Source organism: Lissotriton vulgaris, chromosome 7 (assembly GCF_964263255.1).
Source record: "Lissotriton vulgaris chromosome 7, aLisVul1.2, whole genome shotgun sequence".
In the NCBI taxonomy this organism is placed as follows: Eukaryota; Metazoa; Chordata; class Amphibia; order Caudata; family Salamandridae; genus Lissotriton; species Lissotriton vulgaris.
Window position 1 is genome coordinate 795,578,788 of NC_141695.1, and position 16,700 is coordinate 795,595,487.

Sequence of the window (16,700 nt, forward strand, 5' to 3'; positions counted from 1 at the left end):
TTATGCCAGTCCTCCACATACAGCCTCTTCTTGCCACAGGTGGAACATGACTTGAAAAGGGCTTTCTTCTCCTTGGCAGACATTTCAGAAGAAATACCTAACAATCCTGAAGAAAAAGTTGAAGAAATTCTCAAATAGAGTAGAAAATGAGCAGAGCTCAAAGGAGACTTCCTAAGCACAACGTGCGGTAGAAAATCTGAGGCTCTGAGCTTCCTTCAGGAGGGTTCTATGGGGTGAGGCTCTTCTTATTGGCTGATGCTTTGTTTGGTCTCTTTTACAAAAAGAGGTGGATATGCTACAAAAGGGAATGAGGCCTAGGCATTTTTTCTTCCTCTTTTGTACCTACTGCTATGTTATTTTTGGAACCGAGACTCCCATTCCGACGACGGGGAATGATACAAGCTATGGGAATCTATGAAAGTTCCAAAACTGGGGCAAAGTCATATATACGCTGCACCTTTCACAAGAGCCATTCTGCTAGTACATTTCCAATTTTCCTGCTGACCTGTTCTCATGTTTGAGGCAGATCAGACTGCAGGAGAGATACACATATTCGAATATCAAAAAAGTGGCGTATTCTTACATGATCAGGGTCCAGGACCACAAGCTGTGTTTCTTCCTCTTCATCGGTGCTGGCCCCCTCTGCTTGACCTTCTTCATGCTGCACATTGGCACCGCCCTCTTCATCACACTCCTCATCACTATCCAAGCCACCTAGCTGTGAACTGAACTGCTGAAGAGCAGAGTTGGGGTATGGAGATGATGTAGCAACACCTGTGTCACCTGAAATCAGAGAAGCTAATGAAAAAGAGTTTGAAGGAAACATGAAATTAAGCCAAATGCTAAAGTAGAGAGGCCAAAGAGGTACATATGATCAGACAAAAGTGATTTAATTGGGATAGACATTATAAAACTAAACAAGGGTGATTTGACAATCAAATGGGCACGGGCACCAATGAGCTGAAGAGGGTTGAATATATATTTAAAATGAGACGGCTGCCCGGGGCTTCAGTAAGTGGCAACGGAGAGGGGCAGGAGCCAGGGAGCTACACAAGGCTTAAAGAAATGTCAAACGGGTACATACAGCAAGCACCTGCATGAGCCTGAAGGAATCATAGGAGGGGACTAATGACAAGGCACTGCACAGCATTGAAGGGCCTTCCCAATTGGAGCAAACCCCAAGGAGCTGAAGAGGGCCAAAGGAGCCATTCAATATGTAAAGACACTCAGGAGCTGCACAGGGCTGGAAGAACCATCCGCTGGAGTATGGATATCAAGAGGTGAAGGAAAAATGGTGAGTGGGCATGCATCACGTTAGAGCTTATTGCTAAAGTAACTATCAGAAGGAGTTGCAAAGGTATGAATAAGACGTACCATGTGGGCACACATCAAGGACAAACGCACTGAGTACAGACACAAGAGAAGGTTGAAGGGAAAATCAAGAACGAAGACACAGGAGTTCCAAACAGCTGAAGGAACCATTGCATGGTAAATAGCAATAGCAGCATTTAAATGAATAAGACATCCGAATTGATCAAATATTAAGTAGGTTCATGAGGCTGAACGAACCATCCATTTGTGTTAGGCACTAAGGAGCCGCACAAGGCTGAAAAAACACAGTGGAGGAGACAGACAAATATGAGCTGCACAGGGCTGACACAACCCTTCAATGGGGACAGACAGATGGGATCAGCACAGAGTTTAAAGAACCATTGAAAATAAACAATGGACTGTCTAGTGGGAAAAGAGTAACAGAGGTGGTATTAAACATCCAATGGGGATGGGCACCATGGAGCTGCCTTTGCCTTAAGATACAATCTGAAGTATGCAGGTAGTAGAGAGCTGTACATGGCTGAAAGAAGCATCTAATGGGGCTATACAGCAAGGAGCCTTACATACATGAAAGCAAGCAAAACAGGAGTCTGGCGTTGGCCACATATCTGGCTATGGCTCATCTCTTGTCCTTTGTGGAATGGGAAACTAAAATAGAGTTAGGGCAAGCACCCCAGCCACTGACCCCCTCTCTCCATAGTACAGGTTTGTTTAGCATCTATTACTTTCAATGAATGTCATTCAATATAGCCATGTCATCTACGGCATTAAACTGAAACATACATGTTGACGAAATAACATTTTCTTTATTGTAAAGTGTCTTTATCATATTTTTACATGACCTTTGTTCAGGATTTACATATCAAATGTTTTCATTGATCTGCACATGCTTTCGCTATTTGGGCCAAGCCAGACTTCCGGCTCTATCCATTTACGAGCATTCCCAATTCTAGGTATGAAGAAATTATGCAATAGGGAGAGAGACCAGAAACCTGCACGAGGCTGAAAAAACTTCCAAAGAAAACAGACACGAAAGAGCTGCACAGTGTCAAGGAACAATTCAATTGGAACAGGAAACAAGAAATAGCACAGAGATGAAGAGACAAGTCAATATGGACAGGAGATATGGGAGGTGTGCAGGATATAAGGGATCATCCAGGAAGCACAACCATCAAGAAGGTGCAGAGGAACTTCCAAAGGGGACACACACTACAGACATGCACAATGAGGAAGAACATATTCCGCCAACAAATATCTGGCAGTGTGCCCATGACATGAAATGAGGCCATCTCTTTTACCTGACTCAACATGGTTCTGTGCCCGTGTGGACAAAGCTGAGCGCTGACTGCTGGCTCCCGAAGAGGTGCGCGAAGCACTCCGGCTGCTGGTGATTATTGACTGGTCTTGAGTTTTGAGAGGTGGTGTGCCACCATCTGCTTTATCAGAGGTGATCTCAGTCGAACTCAGCCGCTTTATACAGGAAAGAAACATATAGTTACCTATCTGGCAGTGTAAATCTATTAAACAAGTTAATCACTCTTTATCCCACAACCCAGTAGCAGTGGTTTATAAACCTTTACACAAATGACTGCGTGTCAGTGCAGCATACAGATGAAAGCAATTCACTGTGTGGCTTCCTACTGGCCTACTGTAAGTGCTGTTAATTATCTCCAGCTACAAGAAAGTTAAGTGGTTCATGAAATAGTGATGGTACATGTCTGCTGGTAATGGTTTAAGAGGCCGGTGGTGAAGACTTAGCCTTTGATCTTTCTGAGGCTCTCAATATGAGTACTAAGTATAAAAGTAGATCTTTCACTAACTTTGCTTAGTGTTTGGGTACTCCATACCGATTTTTTTCAACTGTAGTAGCACATAGAATCATGCTATTCACTTAAAGGAATTATGTTAGTCTCCACCAATTCTATCGATTTAAAAATAAAACCTGGTATTAAAATGTCATACTTTCAAATAATTGAAAATCTTTGAAAATCTTTGAACCACAAGTTTCATTTTCCTCTCAAACGTGTCTTAAGCTTGTATTTTTCCAAAAGTGGACATTTGCTAGTTTTTAAAATCTCGAAGTTCACCATGGTTTTCGTTTCTGGTGAAGTATGTTATTTCTGCATACTTCTTACATAATTTGCTAATGTTGCACAACAGGATGCTAAAGTTAACTAATTCTACAAACTGGCAAGTCATAGATTGATTTGTGGGGACTTGCAAATAATGTCAAACATTTCCATAATCTACTAGTTCTTCCATTTTGACTGAAATGACCTAATCCTGTATAGCTGTGATAGACAGTTTGATGATTCTTCGATGCTATGAATTTTATAAATCAGCAGCTATTTGTCCCACATTATGCCGATTCAACAAGACTCTGTTCTTACAGTTCTACAAAATTCTGCTTGCTATTGTGCAGGCAGATGGCTAGAGGCATACACCATCTGATAACATATAATATGTAATAGAGGCCAATACTTGTCTAGTGATAACACATCCATACACGAATTCTGAACATATTTGTATTTTGCCTGCCATATATTAAAGAAGCAAGTTATCTTCTAAAATACTGTTTCCAAATGATACAGTCTTAAGAAACTATTAAGTGCTATCTTATTCCATTCACCCCAACTCAACAGGAAAATAAAGCTTGCGTGAAACTCACTTGAATAGGGGATTCACATTATTCCTGGCAAAGTCATTATAGTGAAACAGGTGGCTAAAAACTCATTAACAAAACTAAACTACTACTTAAACAATCTCTTGCAAGTAATTTTTTTAAAAAGAGGTAACATTCAAAGGAGGATACTAGAGTTTTTTTTTAAAAAGGTAGGGATTAGGATAAAGTTAGGGGCTGATTTATAATTCACCCCGCCAGCATTCTTAATTTCAACATAAATCCACATTTTTCACTGCAGTCCAGACAGGAACAACAGTCAGCTTGCTAATAAGCTGAAGTGCCAGTGCTATTATGGGGCGTGGCTTGGACGCCGATCGGGATGGCGGCGTGAGCTTGCAGCTCCGCGCAGGGTCCCGCTATTTCTCCTGAAAACTACACCCTGGGGGATCCCTGATCGGAGAAATCTATCTGTGAAGTATTGGGGAACCATCGGAGAGCGGCTGAGAGCTCTTGGGAGACCGAATATACCGCCGAGACCCGAAAGAAGAAGTCGAAGGTGCTGTGCGAAGCGGGAGGAAAATGGCGGCGGAAAGGGGCGGTGGTCTCTGAGCCAAGGTCGAGGTGGACTGGACTCGGACTGCGGTGCGAACCGCCTCCAGCGAGATTGGTGTAGCTGGGGCGCACCCGAACGGTGGTGGCGCCGGAGGGCCTCTCATCTTTCTTCTCACTGGAACGGGCACATAGGGTGCCCGCTCGCCCACCGGCGCTCGGCCGCCCTCCTAGACCGATGGTGGTGAAGCTCCTACACTATAAAGATCGGGACCTGTTAATCCAGAGGGCTCGAGCACTGGGCCCATTTGAGGTGGAAAATAGCCGAGTCGCGATATTCCCGGACTATACGCAAGAAGTTCAAAAGAGCAGGGCATCCTTCCTGGCGGTGAAAAAGGAGCTGAGGGAGGAGGGCATTCAGTACTCATTGCTCTTCCCGGCTAAGCTGCGAGTAGTCCTGGATGGGAACACTCAATTTTTCCAGACTCCTGATGAAGCGTGGTCGTGGCTAGAATTGTATCGCGCAGGCACGGACAGAACTGGTAAAAGTCAGCGAGAGAGGCCCAAAGCACTTCAGATCCGGAAATCTCAACAAATCCGCTCGCGTAACAAGCTTCAGAGAGCGAAACGGGAAGGTCAAATGGCTGCGGACAAGAGAGGGGCGCTGGCAGCGACGGCGAGCATCACGAGATCGCAACAGGAGGGTGAACTGGTTGAATCGGACTCTGGTGAGGACGGAGGCAGGACCGGAGAAGAACTATCGGAGGCGGAGAGCTCGAAGGGCCCGGCGGTCACCCCACAGACGTCTGACGGGATCTTTAATGAATAACTCATGTATGGGACTTATGACTCTGCGCTCCTCACGGAGAAATATTCAGTTGGTACTAGAAGGGCTGGCAGGTAGGGTGTGGCATAAGCAGTGTGGGATGGAAGGCGCGGGGCGCGGGCTCCGCCTGCCCTGGTCGGCGATAACTCACCCCCTTGGGGCCCTTAAGGCCTTCTGTGGTGGCGACCACAGATTAGACTGATGTGTGTTGAGTTCAAGGTTTGGAACAGGGCTGAAACTGGGTTATTAGGCTCTGTCCTGGGGAGTGGGGTTTGGGGAGTTTTTTCTATAATTCTTTTGGGGGGGAGCAACTGCTACGATGTGGGTAATGACTGGCTGTACCTGAATTGGATTGTTAAGGATCATCATGGGGACGTTACCTAATTTGAAATGCCTAACATGGAATGTCCGAGGACTGCGAACTATGATCAAACGCCACAAAGTGCATGCTTATCTGGTGAGGCGGGGTGTTCAGATTGCAATGTTACAGGAAACTCATTTAATTAAACAAGAATGCACTGCGCTACAGAAGAGGTGGCGAGGTCAGGTCTTTGGTACCACTTATTCAGCATTCGCTAGAGGGGTGCTGATATGGGTTCGAGCGGGTGTACCGTTCCAGGTGTTGAACCAGCTGGTGGATCCTGAGGGTAGATATGTGGCGGTGGAGGGGAGGTTATATGGCCGGGATGTGGTTTTGTGCTGCGTATATGCCCCAAATGTTGACCAGGCTCGCTTCTTTGATGGCCTGTCGTGCTCACTGGCCTCCTTCTTGGCGGGTCCTGTGATTCTGGGAGGGGACTTTAATTCAATCACTAATGTGGCATTGGATAGGTCGCACCCACCACTGGCTGATTCCCCAGTACGTAGACTAGCTACACATAGGAAGGATTGGCAAGAGAGGTGGGGACTGCTGGATGTATGGCGGGAGCAGCATCAGGATAGTAGGGATTATTCCTTTTTTTCGGCCCTCCATGCTTTACACGTCAGGATCGACTCGGTCCTGTGCAGTGGTTCCCTGGCTGCAATGGTCACCCATACAGAATACCTGACCAGGACCATCTCGGATCACAATCCATTGTTGGTATTCGTACAATGGCAACGTGCGAGGTCCGCAATTCCAACATGGCGGCTTCGGCCCGACACCTTGGAAGATTCGGTGTTTAGTGACGCGGTCCAACGAGGCATAGACCAATACTTTGGGGAAAACGAGGGTACAGCTCATACTAGGTCCACTGAATGGGACGCGATGAAAGTGGTGGTGAGAGGAGTGTGTATGGGTAGGTTCTCGAATGCCCGAACGTCGGTGTTGAATGCGCTTGCAAAAGCGGAAGAGGAGTTGAGGGGTAGACCGCGTAGAACAGCGTAGACCGGACCGACCGGACTTACAAGCCCGGTTATTGGAAGCCAAAGAGGTAGTGGCGACTGAAACGGAACGGCTGCGGAGCTATGATTATAGGCAATATGCCATTAAAGCGCATGCTGAAAGGGATAAAGTAGGCACGCTCCTGGCCAGGCTCGCTAATCCTGAAATCAGAGGCTGCCCAATCTTGAGCATAAAGACTGCATCGGGGGAGATGGTTTATTCGCAGACAGCGGTGATGGAGTGTTTTCGGACCTATTATGCGAAGTTGTATGAGTGCCAACTAGGGGTGGAGGCCTTGGAGATCAGTGATTACTTGGAATCGATGCAGCTTCCGGTGCTGGATGACGACGATGCGAAGGACTTAGGAGGGCCTATCACGCTCGACGAGATCAGGGCGGCCATTAAACACATGGCGAGGAACAAAACGCCCGGGGTGGATGGCTTGCCGATTGAATTTTATCAGAAGTATGTGGATAGTTTGGCACCCAGATTACTGGTGGTGTACGAGGAGGCTAGAAGGTTGGGGTGTCTGCCCGGATCGATGAGGGAGGCGTTGATAGTACCATTGCTGAAACCCGGCAGAGAGGCATCAGATGTAAAGTCATATAGGCTGTCCATGTTGACGGTAGACTACAAGATATTGAGCCGTATACTAGCCACCAGGTTGGCTCCACATATGACCAGGTTGGTGCACAGGGACCAAGCAGGGTTTATCCCTACGAGGAACACGACGCTCAATATTCGTCGCCTAATTGGGATATTGGATGGCGCTGCGGACGCAGACGGTGATCCGGCAGTGTTATCTGTGGATATTGAGAAAGCCTTTGATAGCCTGGAATGGGTCTACTTGGAAGAAGTCCTGGTGAAGTTTGGTCTTGGCGAGGGGTTTCGTAGATGGACGAAAGTGTTATATTCATCGGCTACAGCGAGGGTGCGCCTGGGCACTCTTGTATCCGCGGATTATCCGGTTTGTAGAGGGACGAGACAGGGGTGTTCGCTATCCCCATTTCTGTTTGCACTAGCAATGGAACCATTAGCAGCGCGAGCCAGGTCAGGAGTCATGTACCGGGGGATTGAACGAGGTGAGCAGTCGCACTATATATCTCTATATGCGGACGACTTGCTGCTGTATATGGCGGATGCAGAGCAGGCTCTGGAGGGAGCGATGGATATGTTATCCAAGTTTGGTCGGTTGTCGGGCCTTATGGTTAATTGGACGAAGACTTGCATCTTTCCGCTTAGGGCGGACACACCATACCCCCCTCGTGATTTGGGTGTGATCTGGGAGCCATCTTGTTTCACTTATTTAGGAGTCCGCATCTACCATGAGGTCGCGAATCTGTTGGAGGGTAATATTGGGCGTTGTATAAGAGCAATGAGAGGCTGTATATCCTTTTGGGCCTCCCTCCCTTTGTCAGTACTGGGTAGAGTAGCTCTATTGAAGATGGTGGCGCTCCCAAGGTTACTTTATTATTTCCGCACGCTACCTATTTGGATTCCTCAGAGGATCTTTAAGGACCTGCCGACGATGATAATCGACTTCCTCTGGGGGCATGGACGACGTAGAGTAGCTTTGAACACCTTGCTTAGACCCAAGCTTGAGGGGGGGATGGCAGTCCCCGATTTTGAATTGTACTATTTGGCTGCGCAGCTACAGGTTCTGACGCAGCACGTGGCTAGGGTGTTCAGAGGGCCGGAACACGAACGAGGGAATGGTATACAACGTCACGTCCTGGCTTACATTATCATGCAGCAGAAATTAGAGTTACGAGGCCTCACTATGGAAGAAAAGACGCTCAGGTTGTGTTGGCATAGTAGATTGAAGAGAGCAAAGACGTCCCGACCTTATGCACCGGAGATACCATTGGGAATGCTGACCGCGCTGCCGCATGGAGGCGATTGGTCTCCGCTGCTGGAATGGGAAGAGCTGGGATTGCAGATGGTGGGTGATCTGAATATCGATGGAACGTTGGTCCCCTTCCGGACGCTGCAGGAACAGTTTGGGCTGCCGGAAGGGAGCTTCCTCTTGCATGCGGCTGTGGTGGCGGCAGTGCAGAAACACTGGAAAGGGGGGCTCCTTGAGCCGGAAACGACCATGGCCTGTCAGTATGTCGTGATGGCCGCAGGTACATTTAAAGCGGTGACCTGCCTCCATAATAGGATGTTGCACGAGGGGTTGGATCCGCTCCTAGGCCTGAAATCGAAATGGGAGGTTAGCATAGGTAGACCCATCCCAGACACGGTGTGGGGACATATCCTGAAGCGCACATGGAAGGGGACAAGGAATGCACGCTTTCAACAGGTACACTTTTACATCCTGCATAGGGCTTACCTGACCCCGGAGAAGATTACACAGTATTTCCGGGTGCAGGAGGCGCGATGCCCGAGGTGCCTGGCATTGGAGGTTGATATAGATCACTTGTTGTGGGGCTGTCCAAAGCTGGAGACATACTGGTTGGAGGTTGGGGAACTCCTAAATGCAGTGACTGATCGGGAGGTGGATTTTGACATGGCGGCGTGTCTGTTGCTCTGGTTCCCACACACGAAGAATACCAAGGTGACGAGTAAATTCATTGATCTGGGGCTTATACTGGCGCAAAGGGAAATCACTTGGCACTGGAAGTCCAGGGAGGGACCATCAGTGAGGAGATGGGTGAATGAACTGCTGAGATGGTCTGAATGGGAGAGTGTGCTCCGAAAGAGACAGGAAGTCAAGATTGATAATGAAAAAAGCTTGGAAATGGCGAGGGCGTGGGAGATGATAGTCCAGGCGTTGCGTGATTCCATGGTGGAGGACGAAGAATAAGCTATTTGTGTATACGGGCTCCATGAGGCTTGTGAGTGTAACGGCATCAATCGATCTGTAGCGAACCCCATTGTAGAGATAGGAATATGGCCCATATCGTTCGCGGTTGCAGGGGGGGGAAGGGGGTTGTTTGGGGGTTGTTTGGGGGTAGTGTTAGGCACCGAGGCCCAGGTCAAGAGGCACTGCAGTTATTCCCGGGGTTGGACGTGTCCCTAGCGTGACAGGAGGGCCCAGATAGGCAGTGAGGGAGGGATAGGGACACATTAGACCAACACGATAGGGGCCCACCATTGGATAGGCTGGGGTCCGGGATTACGAGTATCGCTCGCCTAACTGGAATGCTAGTGACTGCTGGCTGAGGTGGGGGGAGGGTTAGGAGTTTAGGGGGGTAAAACGCAGATACGTAAAGCTGTTATTGACCAATCATCCCTACGGGATGCTCACTGTGATGTTCTTGCTGGAAGTATGGATTACTACGCCTCCCGGCCTCCGGGATACGGGCTAAATGGCTGTGTACGTTTTACTGTTTATTTTATCCATGCGTGGGGACACCATGAGTGTGCTGGTCGATCTATTATATGTAATGGTTTCTAATTCTGCAAGAAAAACAGATTTTAAAATAAAAAAAGTGCCAGTGCCATTATCCTTCTAGGGAGCAGCAGCCAGACAGTTGGCTTCAAAGCCTGCAGGTGCGGGCTTCCATCTACTCCTGATTTCAGGTTCAAAGGAGAGAAAACAAAATGCATAGAGAACTCCTGTTAACAACCACATACATCTTTCATCTTGGATTTCGGAGAAGGTACACAGTGAAGTTCAGAATGAATCAAACTCGCTCTTTCAGAGCTAAGTGACGTCACACTGAGGTAAAAGTGGGACCCGGTTGGCTCAGGGAGAGCTAAAGATCAATATAGATGTTATCCTTTAAAGTGCTAAGGTAGGACCCACTCATTACAGGGCCTTCCTGATCCCGGGACCCAGCAATCAAAAACATCCCTTCTCCCTAGCACTGGAGTCCTGGAAGCTATTCCATGTCTTGCTGAGGCTGAGTCCCAATCAGACTGCATTAGTCCTGAGTATCACAGCAGGCAGACACTGCAGCAGACACTCCCGGCCATTTTACAAACACAGAGCACTGCCACAATCTGCGCTGGGCAAACCTTTAAGTGGGTCAGTCCAGGGCAGGCAGTGTCAATGCACCTGACCCTATTACAGTAAATGCACGGTTCCCAGCACAGCCGTGAACTCACACCTGCCCCGTACGCAGAGCATTACTGTTTGCAGCCGCTAGTCCGTCTTTCTCTCTGTATTTCAAAGAGAGGCAGAGATGCCAATGCAGGCCGGTGCAGAGAGTGACTATACATGCCGGCAGGGGGTGTCTGGGAAGGACATGAACCCACTTTGCCCCTGTCCAAGGGGTGCCCTTGGGATCATCTGGAGGCACACAGAGTATATGTCTCTATCGGTCACACAATCATTGAGCCTTCAGGCAGCTTCTTTGAGACAAAGTGTGTGTTCATTTGCATGGATTCCGACCTTCATGCAAATGAAGGAACGTCCCAACATGATCATGCTGGCACAACATGTGGCCCGTTGAGTGTCATATTTAGAAGGGGCCGCGGAAACCTCTGCAGGCCCCTTCTATACCACCAAAGTGCCATGGTGTGCATAAGCTGTGCCAGGGGCACTTACTGTAAAATGGCCGGTGGCTGCTTGTCCTCAGCCCTATGTCTGACTGCATACATAAGCAGTGAGCGGGTATTGATTGAAGCACTCTGCCTACTATGCAGGAGTCATAGGCCACAGCCTCAACTGCTGACTTCAAGTAAACAATATTCTAGGAAAGCTGGATCAACAGAAACCTGGGTGAAATGCTTGCATCGATCTGGATGTGCAAAATGCTCTCTGCCCAAGTTTGTGTTAAAGAGAAAGTCCTGCATGTCTTTCTAAAGAAAAAACAATCAAAGCAAAGACACCAGCATCATGTTAAGCATCGCCTTCAAGGATCAGCTTCGCAGGCCTGAAGCCTCATGCTGACAGCCACCTGTGTGAATACCAGACCTTACATCTGGTTATTCACTGCTTTGACATAGCAACAATGGGAAACAAAAGGTTACATAAAGGAATTCCAGGCTGCTCTGACAGGAGAGGGGAGGAGGCCAGTTGTTATTTACATTTGGGTCAGAGGTTAGGTATGGCTACCCAATTACTCCTTACCGGTATGCTATGCTTCTGAATACTCACATCCAATGGCTGGACCAAGGAGCCACTGCCAGGCGCTTTGTAGCGCTACGCAGCACTGGCAATCTTACAGAAGTATAAATGGAGAGCATAGGATTCGACTTTTATCTATGTGATGTGCTTATTGGCAAAGATGAAGTAACCTCCACCCACAGGCAGAGAAGCTGGGTAGCATCATCTATTGTGACAATCGAGTTCAGGAGGCACCAGGGGTGTTACTCCCTGTCGCGCCATATAAACCGGAACGGTACTTTAGGTTTTACTGCTTTAAGAAGACTTCCTGATGAACCTCACTGGAGGCACTGCGCCCCTTTTCAACTTAGTGGAGACACCTCGGTTTCAGGACTCTGTAGAGTACTAGGGGCCTTCCTACTTACCCCCTCCCTTGAGATGCGCCTGGTTGAGGCTGGTCTTGTTGGGGTACCCCCCTCAGGCACATTTTCTGGCTCCCAGGTGCCTGGTGGTTGCAAAGTATCCTGCTGCTCGTCTTCCTGCTGCTACTCAACCAAGATAAATATACAAGTTAGACTATATGTGCACTCTGCATGTTGTTATTCCAAATCCAGGGTTGGTTTTTTAATGGATGATGCACGGCAGTGGGGCCCTATATAATTAATAGAACTACAATAACTGACTGTGAAGAAATATCCACCGCACGACCAAGACATTAAATCACTCACAACCATGCAAACCACGGAAATGCTGATGGCATGTTGGAACTCATCATCATCATCAGAGAAAGATTTGTCATTGCAGCATAACTACAGTAATATTAGATACATTAAAATACAAACAGATAAACATCACACAGCTTCCTCCAGTAGTAAGAATCACAACGTGGATCAGTATAAAAGCTAGAGTGCAAACGCCTGAATTGATATGTTGAGTTAAAAGACAAAATGAGCCACAGTCTCAGACATATGTGATGAACAGTGACAATCGCACTCAGATCTTGGGTCTCTGACCACTTGTGCTTCAGTGGTAGAGTTCCCAAGTACATTTGTAAAAACATCTTCTCTTTTGGCAGGATCCTAAAAGAAGGATACTTTCCACATCCCACATTAATTTCATTTCAAAATATTTACCAACCATACAGATGCTAAAACCCGTTTACATAGCATCCTCTTTACGTAATGTTGATATGTAGATTGTATCAGGTTCACATCATTGCTTTACAATATTATCAGGGGCTATACACAAACGCTCCATGTTTGATCTTGAAAAGGCCCTTGTGAAATGGTTCAGCGCTAGAGCGTGGCACATTCTTTGAGGCAATTAGTAGTTGGGCACAGCAGCATCCTTGGATGCATGCAGCTCACTTAATCACTACAAATTCAGTGTTCCTACATTTGTGTTTAGTGGGAGTAGTCATACTGTCTCGATAATCAGACCAGTAAATGCAGATGCAGATCCACTGGCATGACCGGATTCCAGCATCTAGAGTGGAAGGTTACCCTCCACCTGGCATCTGCCTCCCCTGGCCCAGACACCCTCACATCCCCCACCGGGCATCCTCTTACCAGCAGAGATACCCCCACTTCTATTTAATACCTGCTTAAAGCAGAAAGGGCTGCTTTAATTTACACAGAATCAGGACCCACATGCAGCATTTTACCCAGTAAAACGAGGTTCACATTGTTTTCTCTGTTACAGGTGGCATAACTTGTAACTGAACAATGCACAAGAGGAGTTACTGGATGGACTGGGTAAGTCCAGCACCCCGCTCCACCTAGGGCAGATTATGGCCATGAGCCTTAAGATCAAACCAGACAGCTGGCTCTAAACTCTACTTTGAATCAAATTCTGATCGAGAGTACAAGGGGCACAAGTGCAACACACACTTCGATCCCCTCACTGCTGTGAATGGAATTAATAGTGTTGCCTTGCAGGCACTAGAAGCTGTCTTAAGAATGTATTTTCTCGATAACTATCGGCCTAACAGCTGAACCCCACAACTTGGCAATAAAGGTATTATTGCTGGAGTTACTTTTCATAATATGCTTTTTTAGAGGCATCCACGTTTGCTTTGCCAAAGTTTTCACTGAATTTCATAGTAGAAGAAGAATACTGTGTTTGAGTCAAGTTGAGTTTTATTATCGGAGACCCCATAAAGGTTTTCTGACAGGCAGATGAGTACCTAAGTAAAAAAAAAACTTCTTGAACCATTAGACGATATGGCCATAGCCAAAAAGACATGCTTTAATAGCAGATGTTTCTCAAAAATCGTGCAACATTTATTGCTAATCTTTTTATGGACTATTAATCAAGGAAAGACTGCACTAGCGTATTTAAAGCATTCTTATGTGTATGCCAGTAAAAGAGTCATCTGCAAAGCGAAGAACAGGGTTACCACAAAAAGACATCAGCTCTCTCCTTTCAAGATATTAGGATCTAAATATTCAATCAACCAACAAAAACAGCATCAGTAGGCAGTCATGTCTCACTCCCTGCAGGACAGAAAAAGTATCTGACAGATCTCCTGTAGCCTCACATCGCACCCTGGTGCTGTCACTTGTTGTGCCATTGTATCAAAAATTCCACTAAAGCAGGCTTAAGGCTTTCATGAAGGAAAGAACTCCGCAGGAGTTGTTGTGGTATAGATTCAAATGAATGTTTCCAGTCCACTCTTCAAATTCACATATTTGGTGTTAATCAGATTTCTTGTAGATTATTCAACTATTTGTACCTCCTCCTTAGCACACATTTCTATGCAATTTAGTCGTTTTCTAAACAATGTAAACAAAGAGTTTAAACAGAAATTGACCAGTAACTTCCTGTGCGGCATTAATTAAAATGGAAACAATCAAGCTGGGTGTAAATGGTGCCATTCCCCACATTCTAGCTTCATCCACATGGCATGGTCCTGTCCGAGCCCTGTGCCCTTCTGGGAAGCAATGACACCGGAGATTTCTGCGATCCTGGGTCACAACATTGAATAGGGTCCACAAGAGGCATTTTTGGGACTATTGGAGGGAATTGGTGAATCCCGTGCTGAGAGAAGGTTCGTTGGGGTGGTGTCCCTGGTGGCCAAAAAAAAGAGATTGCACGCTGCAGTACGAGCCCAGAAGCCCCCTCTCTGGAGATATGGTGGAGGGGTGTCCACTGGTGTGTGCACGGAGAACGGCCTATCTAGGAGGCCCGTGGTTGCCGTCAAATACACGAAAAGATATGGGAAAGGTCAGGCTCTAGGCTCATGGTGGCCCTGTGCAGGGAGCGTAGGTGGGGCCCCGGAAGAGGGGGTCCGGACGGGGCGGAGCTCAGGAAGGTGTTTTAATACGTATGTCTTCCCATCATAAGAGAAGGTTACCTGCTTTGTGGATGAATAATCAATGACAATATAGAGAACACCCAAACCCTCTTACTTACTGTACCTCATGACACAACCTCCAACAAAAAAACAGAAATGCAGCAACATGGCACAACCTCATATGTTGAAAAATGGTGCTAAAAATAGCACTCTGGTGTAAAGTTTAAGTAATTTGGAATGGACCTGACAGTCTAAATATGACACATTGGGCGGAGTAAAACTAAAGAATTCATATTAGGCTGTCTTCTATATGTAGACGTTTACTTGTGCTTATCATTAAAGTATTATATCACAGTATTTGGTGGTTGTGCCACAGATGCTGTTCTGCTGTTCAACTGGATGCGCTATACCATGCATCTTTAAAGTTCAATTACGCACATTAGACAGGAGAATATATACAATAATTATGACAAACGTATACATTTTTTGAAACAATATACTATTCATAAAAGCGTTATTGATAAAACCAAGGTCCACAAACTCTATTTTTCAAATAAAATAATGTATTGAATGAGCTTTTCAGAAATGACTTGTGAAAAGCTGATATCTATAAAAATGCAAATCATTTTAATTAGGTGACAATAATGATGTGTAGAGAGTTGAAAAGCGAATGGAAAAAGATGCTCAATACCTGTACTTTTTGCACTTGTTCGAGTGCTATCTCATTAACACTTTGCAATTAAAATCATGTGAGAAAATCATTTAATGAGATGCATTATTTGCTTAAGTTTCCTAACTTACGATTCCATTACCTGCCCACTCTCTCTGACTGTGTTTCGGCCCTACATTGTCAATAAATTCCTTTCATTTTATACATGAAGCTTTTATAAAAACTCATGCTTATCCTCTCCCCGGGTGTCATATGTAAAGGACTCATTGGGAGAATGTCTGTGGCAATAAGTATAATACATGAGTCCCGTTTGACTGGAGAATAGGCCCTTAGAAAAATATTCAATGTGCTAGAATAATTTTGCAAAGATGGTTGTTTTGGGGTTTTACAAATTTCATGTAGTTTTTGCATTCAGCTGCTTATGCTTTTTCATAACTTTGTTTGCGACCAAGAGATTGGTTTGAACAGAAAATATCTGGTACAAGCTGTGAATCTGGGTGTGATCCACAGCATTATGGGCCACGTGACCAACGTTCCCCACGTGACTTTAGACGCTAGAAGATAGTAAACTGAGCAAGGAATTCACATGGCTATAATGCACGAGGTAGTAGTTCCAGATCCAGAACAGTTTTCAAGTAGATGGCCACCCCAGTTTATGTTCTGTAATACACCTAGGGCCTCATTTACGAGGTTCCAGGCAGCACTTTTGCACTACCTGAGCATCGCTTTTTTGACGTTTCGGTGGTGCAATGTGCCATAGCATATTTACAAGGCCACGTAAAGTAACTTTCAATGGCTTTTCATGGCCTTGTAAATAAGTGCCGCTTTAACGCAGAACATTGAGTGAAAGGGGCGTTCAATGGGTATTGCTGTGGGTGTTCCCGCGCAACACCCATGCAATCTAAAGCATTTGCAGATTTATTAGGTACCATAAACCTGAATGCATCTTATTCTAAAGCCACCCCAGTGGTGTTCCTAGGGAGGCGCACCAAGAAGAAATATCCTTAGTTCTCTTCATTTTTTGCTCTCTATTTGTGCTGCATTCT

At 46.3% G+C, this 16,700-nt stretch overlaps 1 protein-coding gene across 1 annotated transcript in view; it reads right to left on the reverse strand.

The window, feature by feature from the left end:
- CCDC40 (coiled-coil domain 40 molecular ruler complex subunit) overlaps positions 1–16,700 on the reverse strand; it is a 762,745-nt gene that overhangs the window by 668,425 nt on the left and 77,620 nt on the right. The window contains exons 4-6 of the mRNA XM_086931053.1: positions 12,115–12,234; positions 2,631–2,802; positions 584–783 (exon numbers count right to left, since the gene is read on the reverse strand). Coding sequence (XP_086787179.1) covers positions 584–783; positions 2,631–2,802; positions 12,115–12,234 — 492 coding nt within the window. The remainder of the gene's footprint in view (positions 1–583; positions 784–2,630; positions 2,803–12,114; positions 12,235–16,700) is intronic.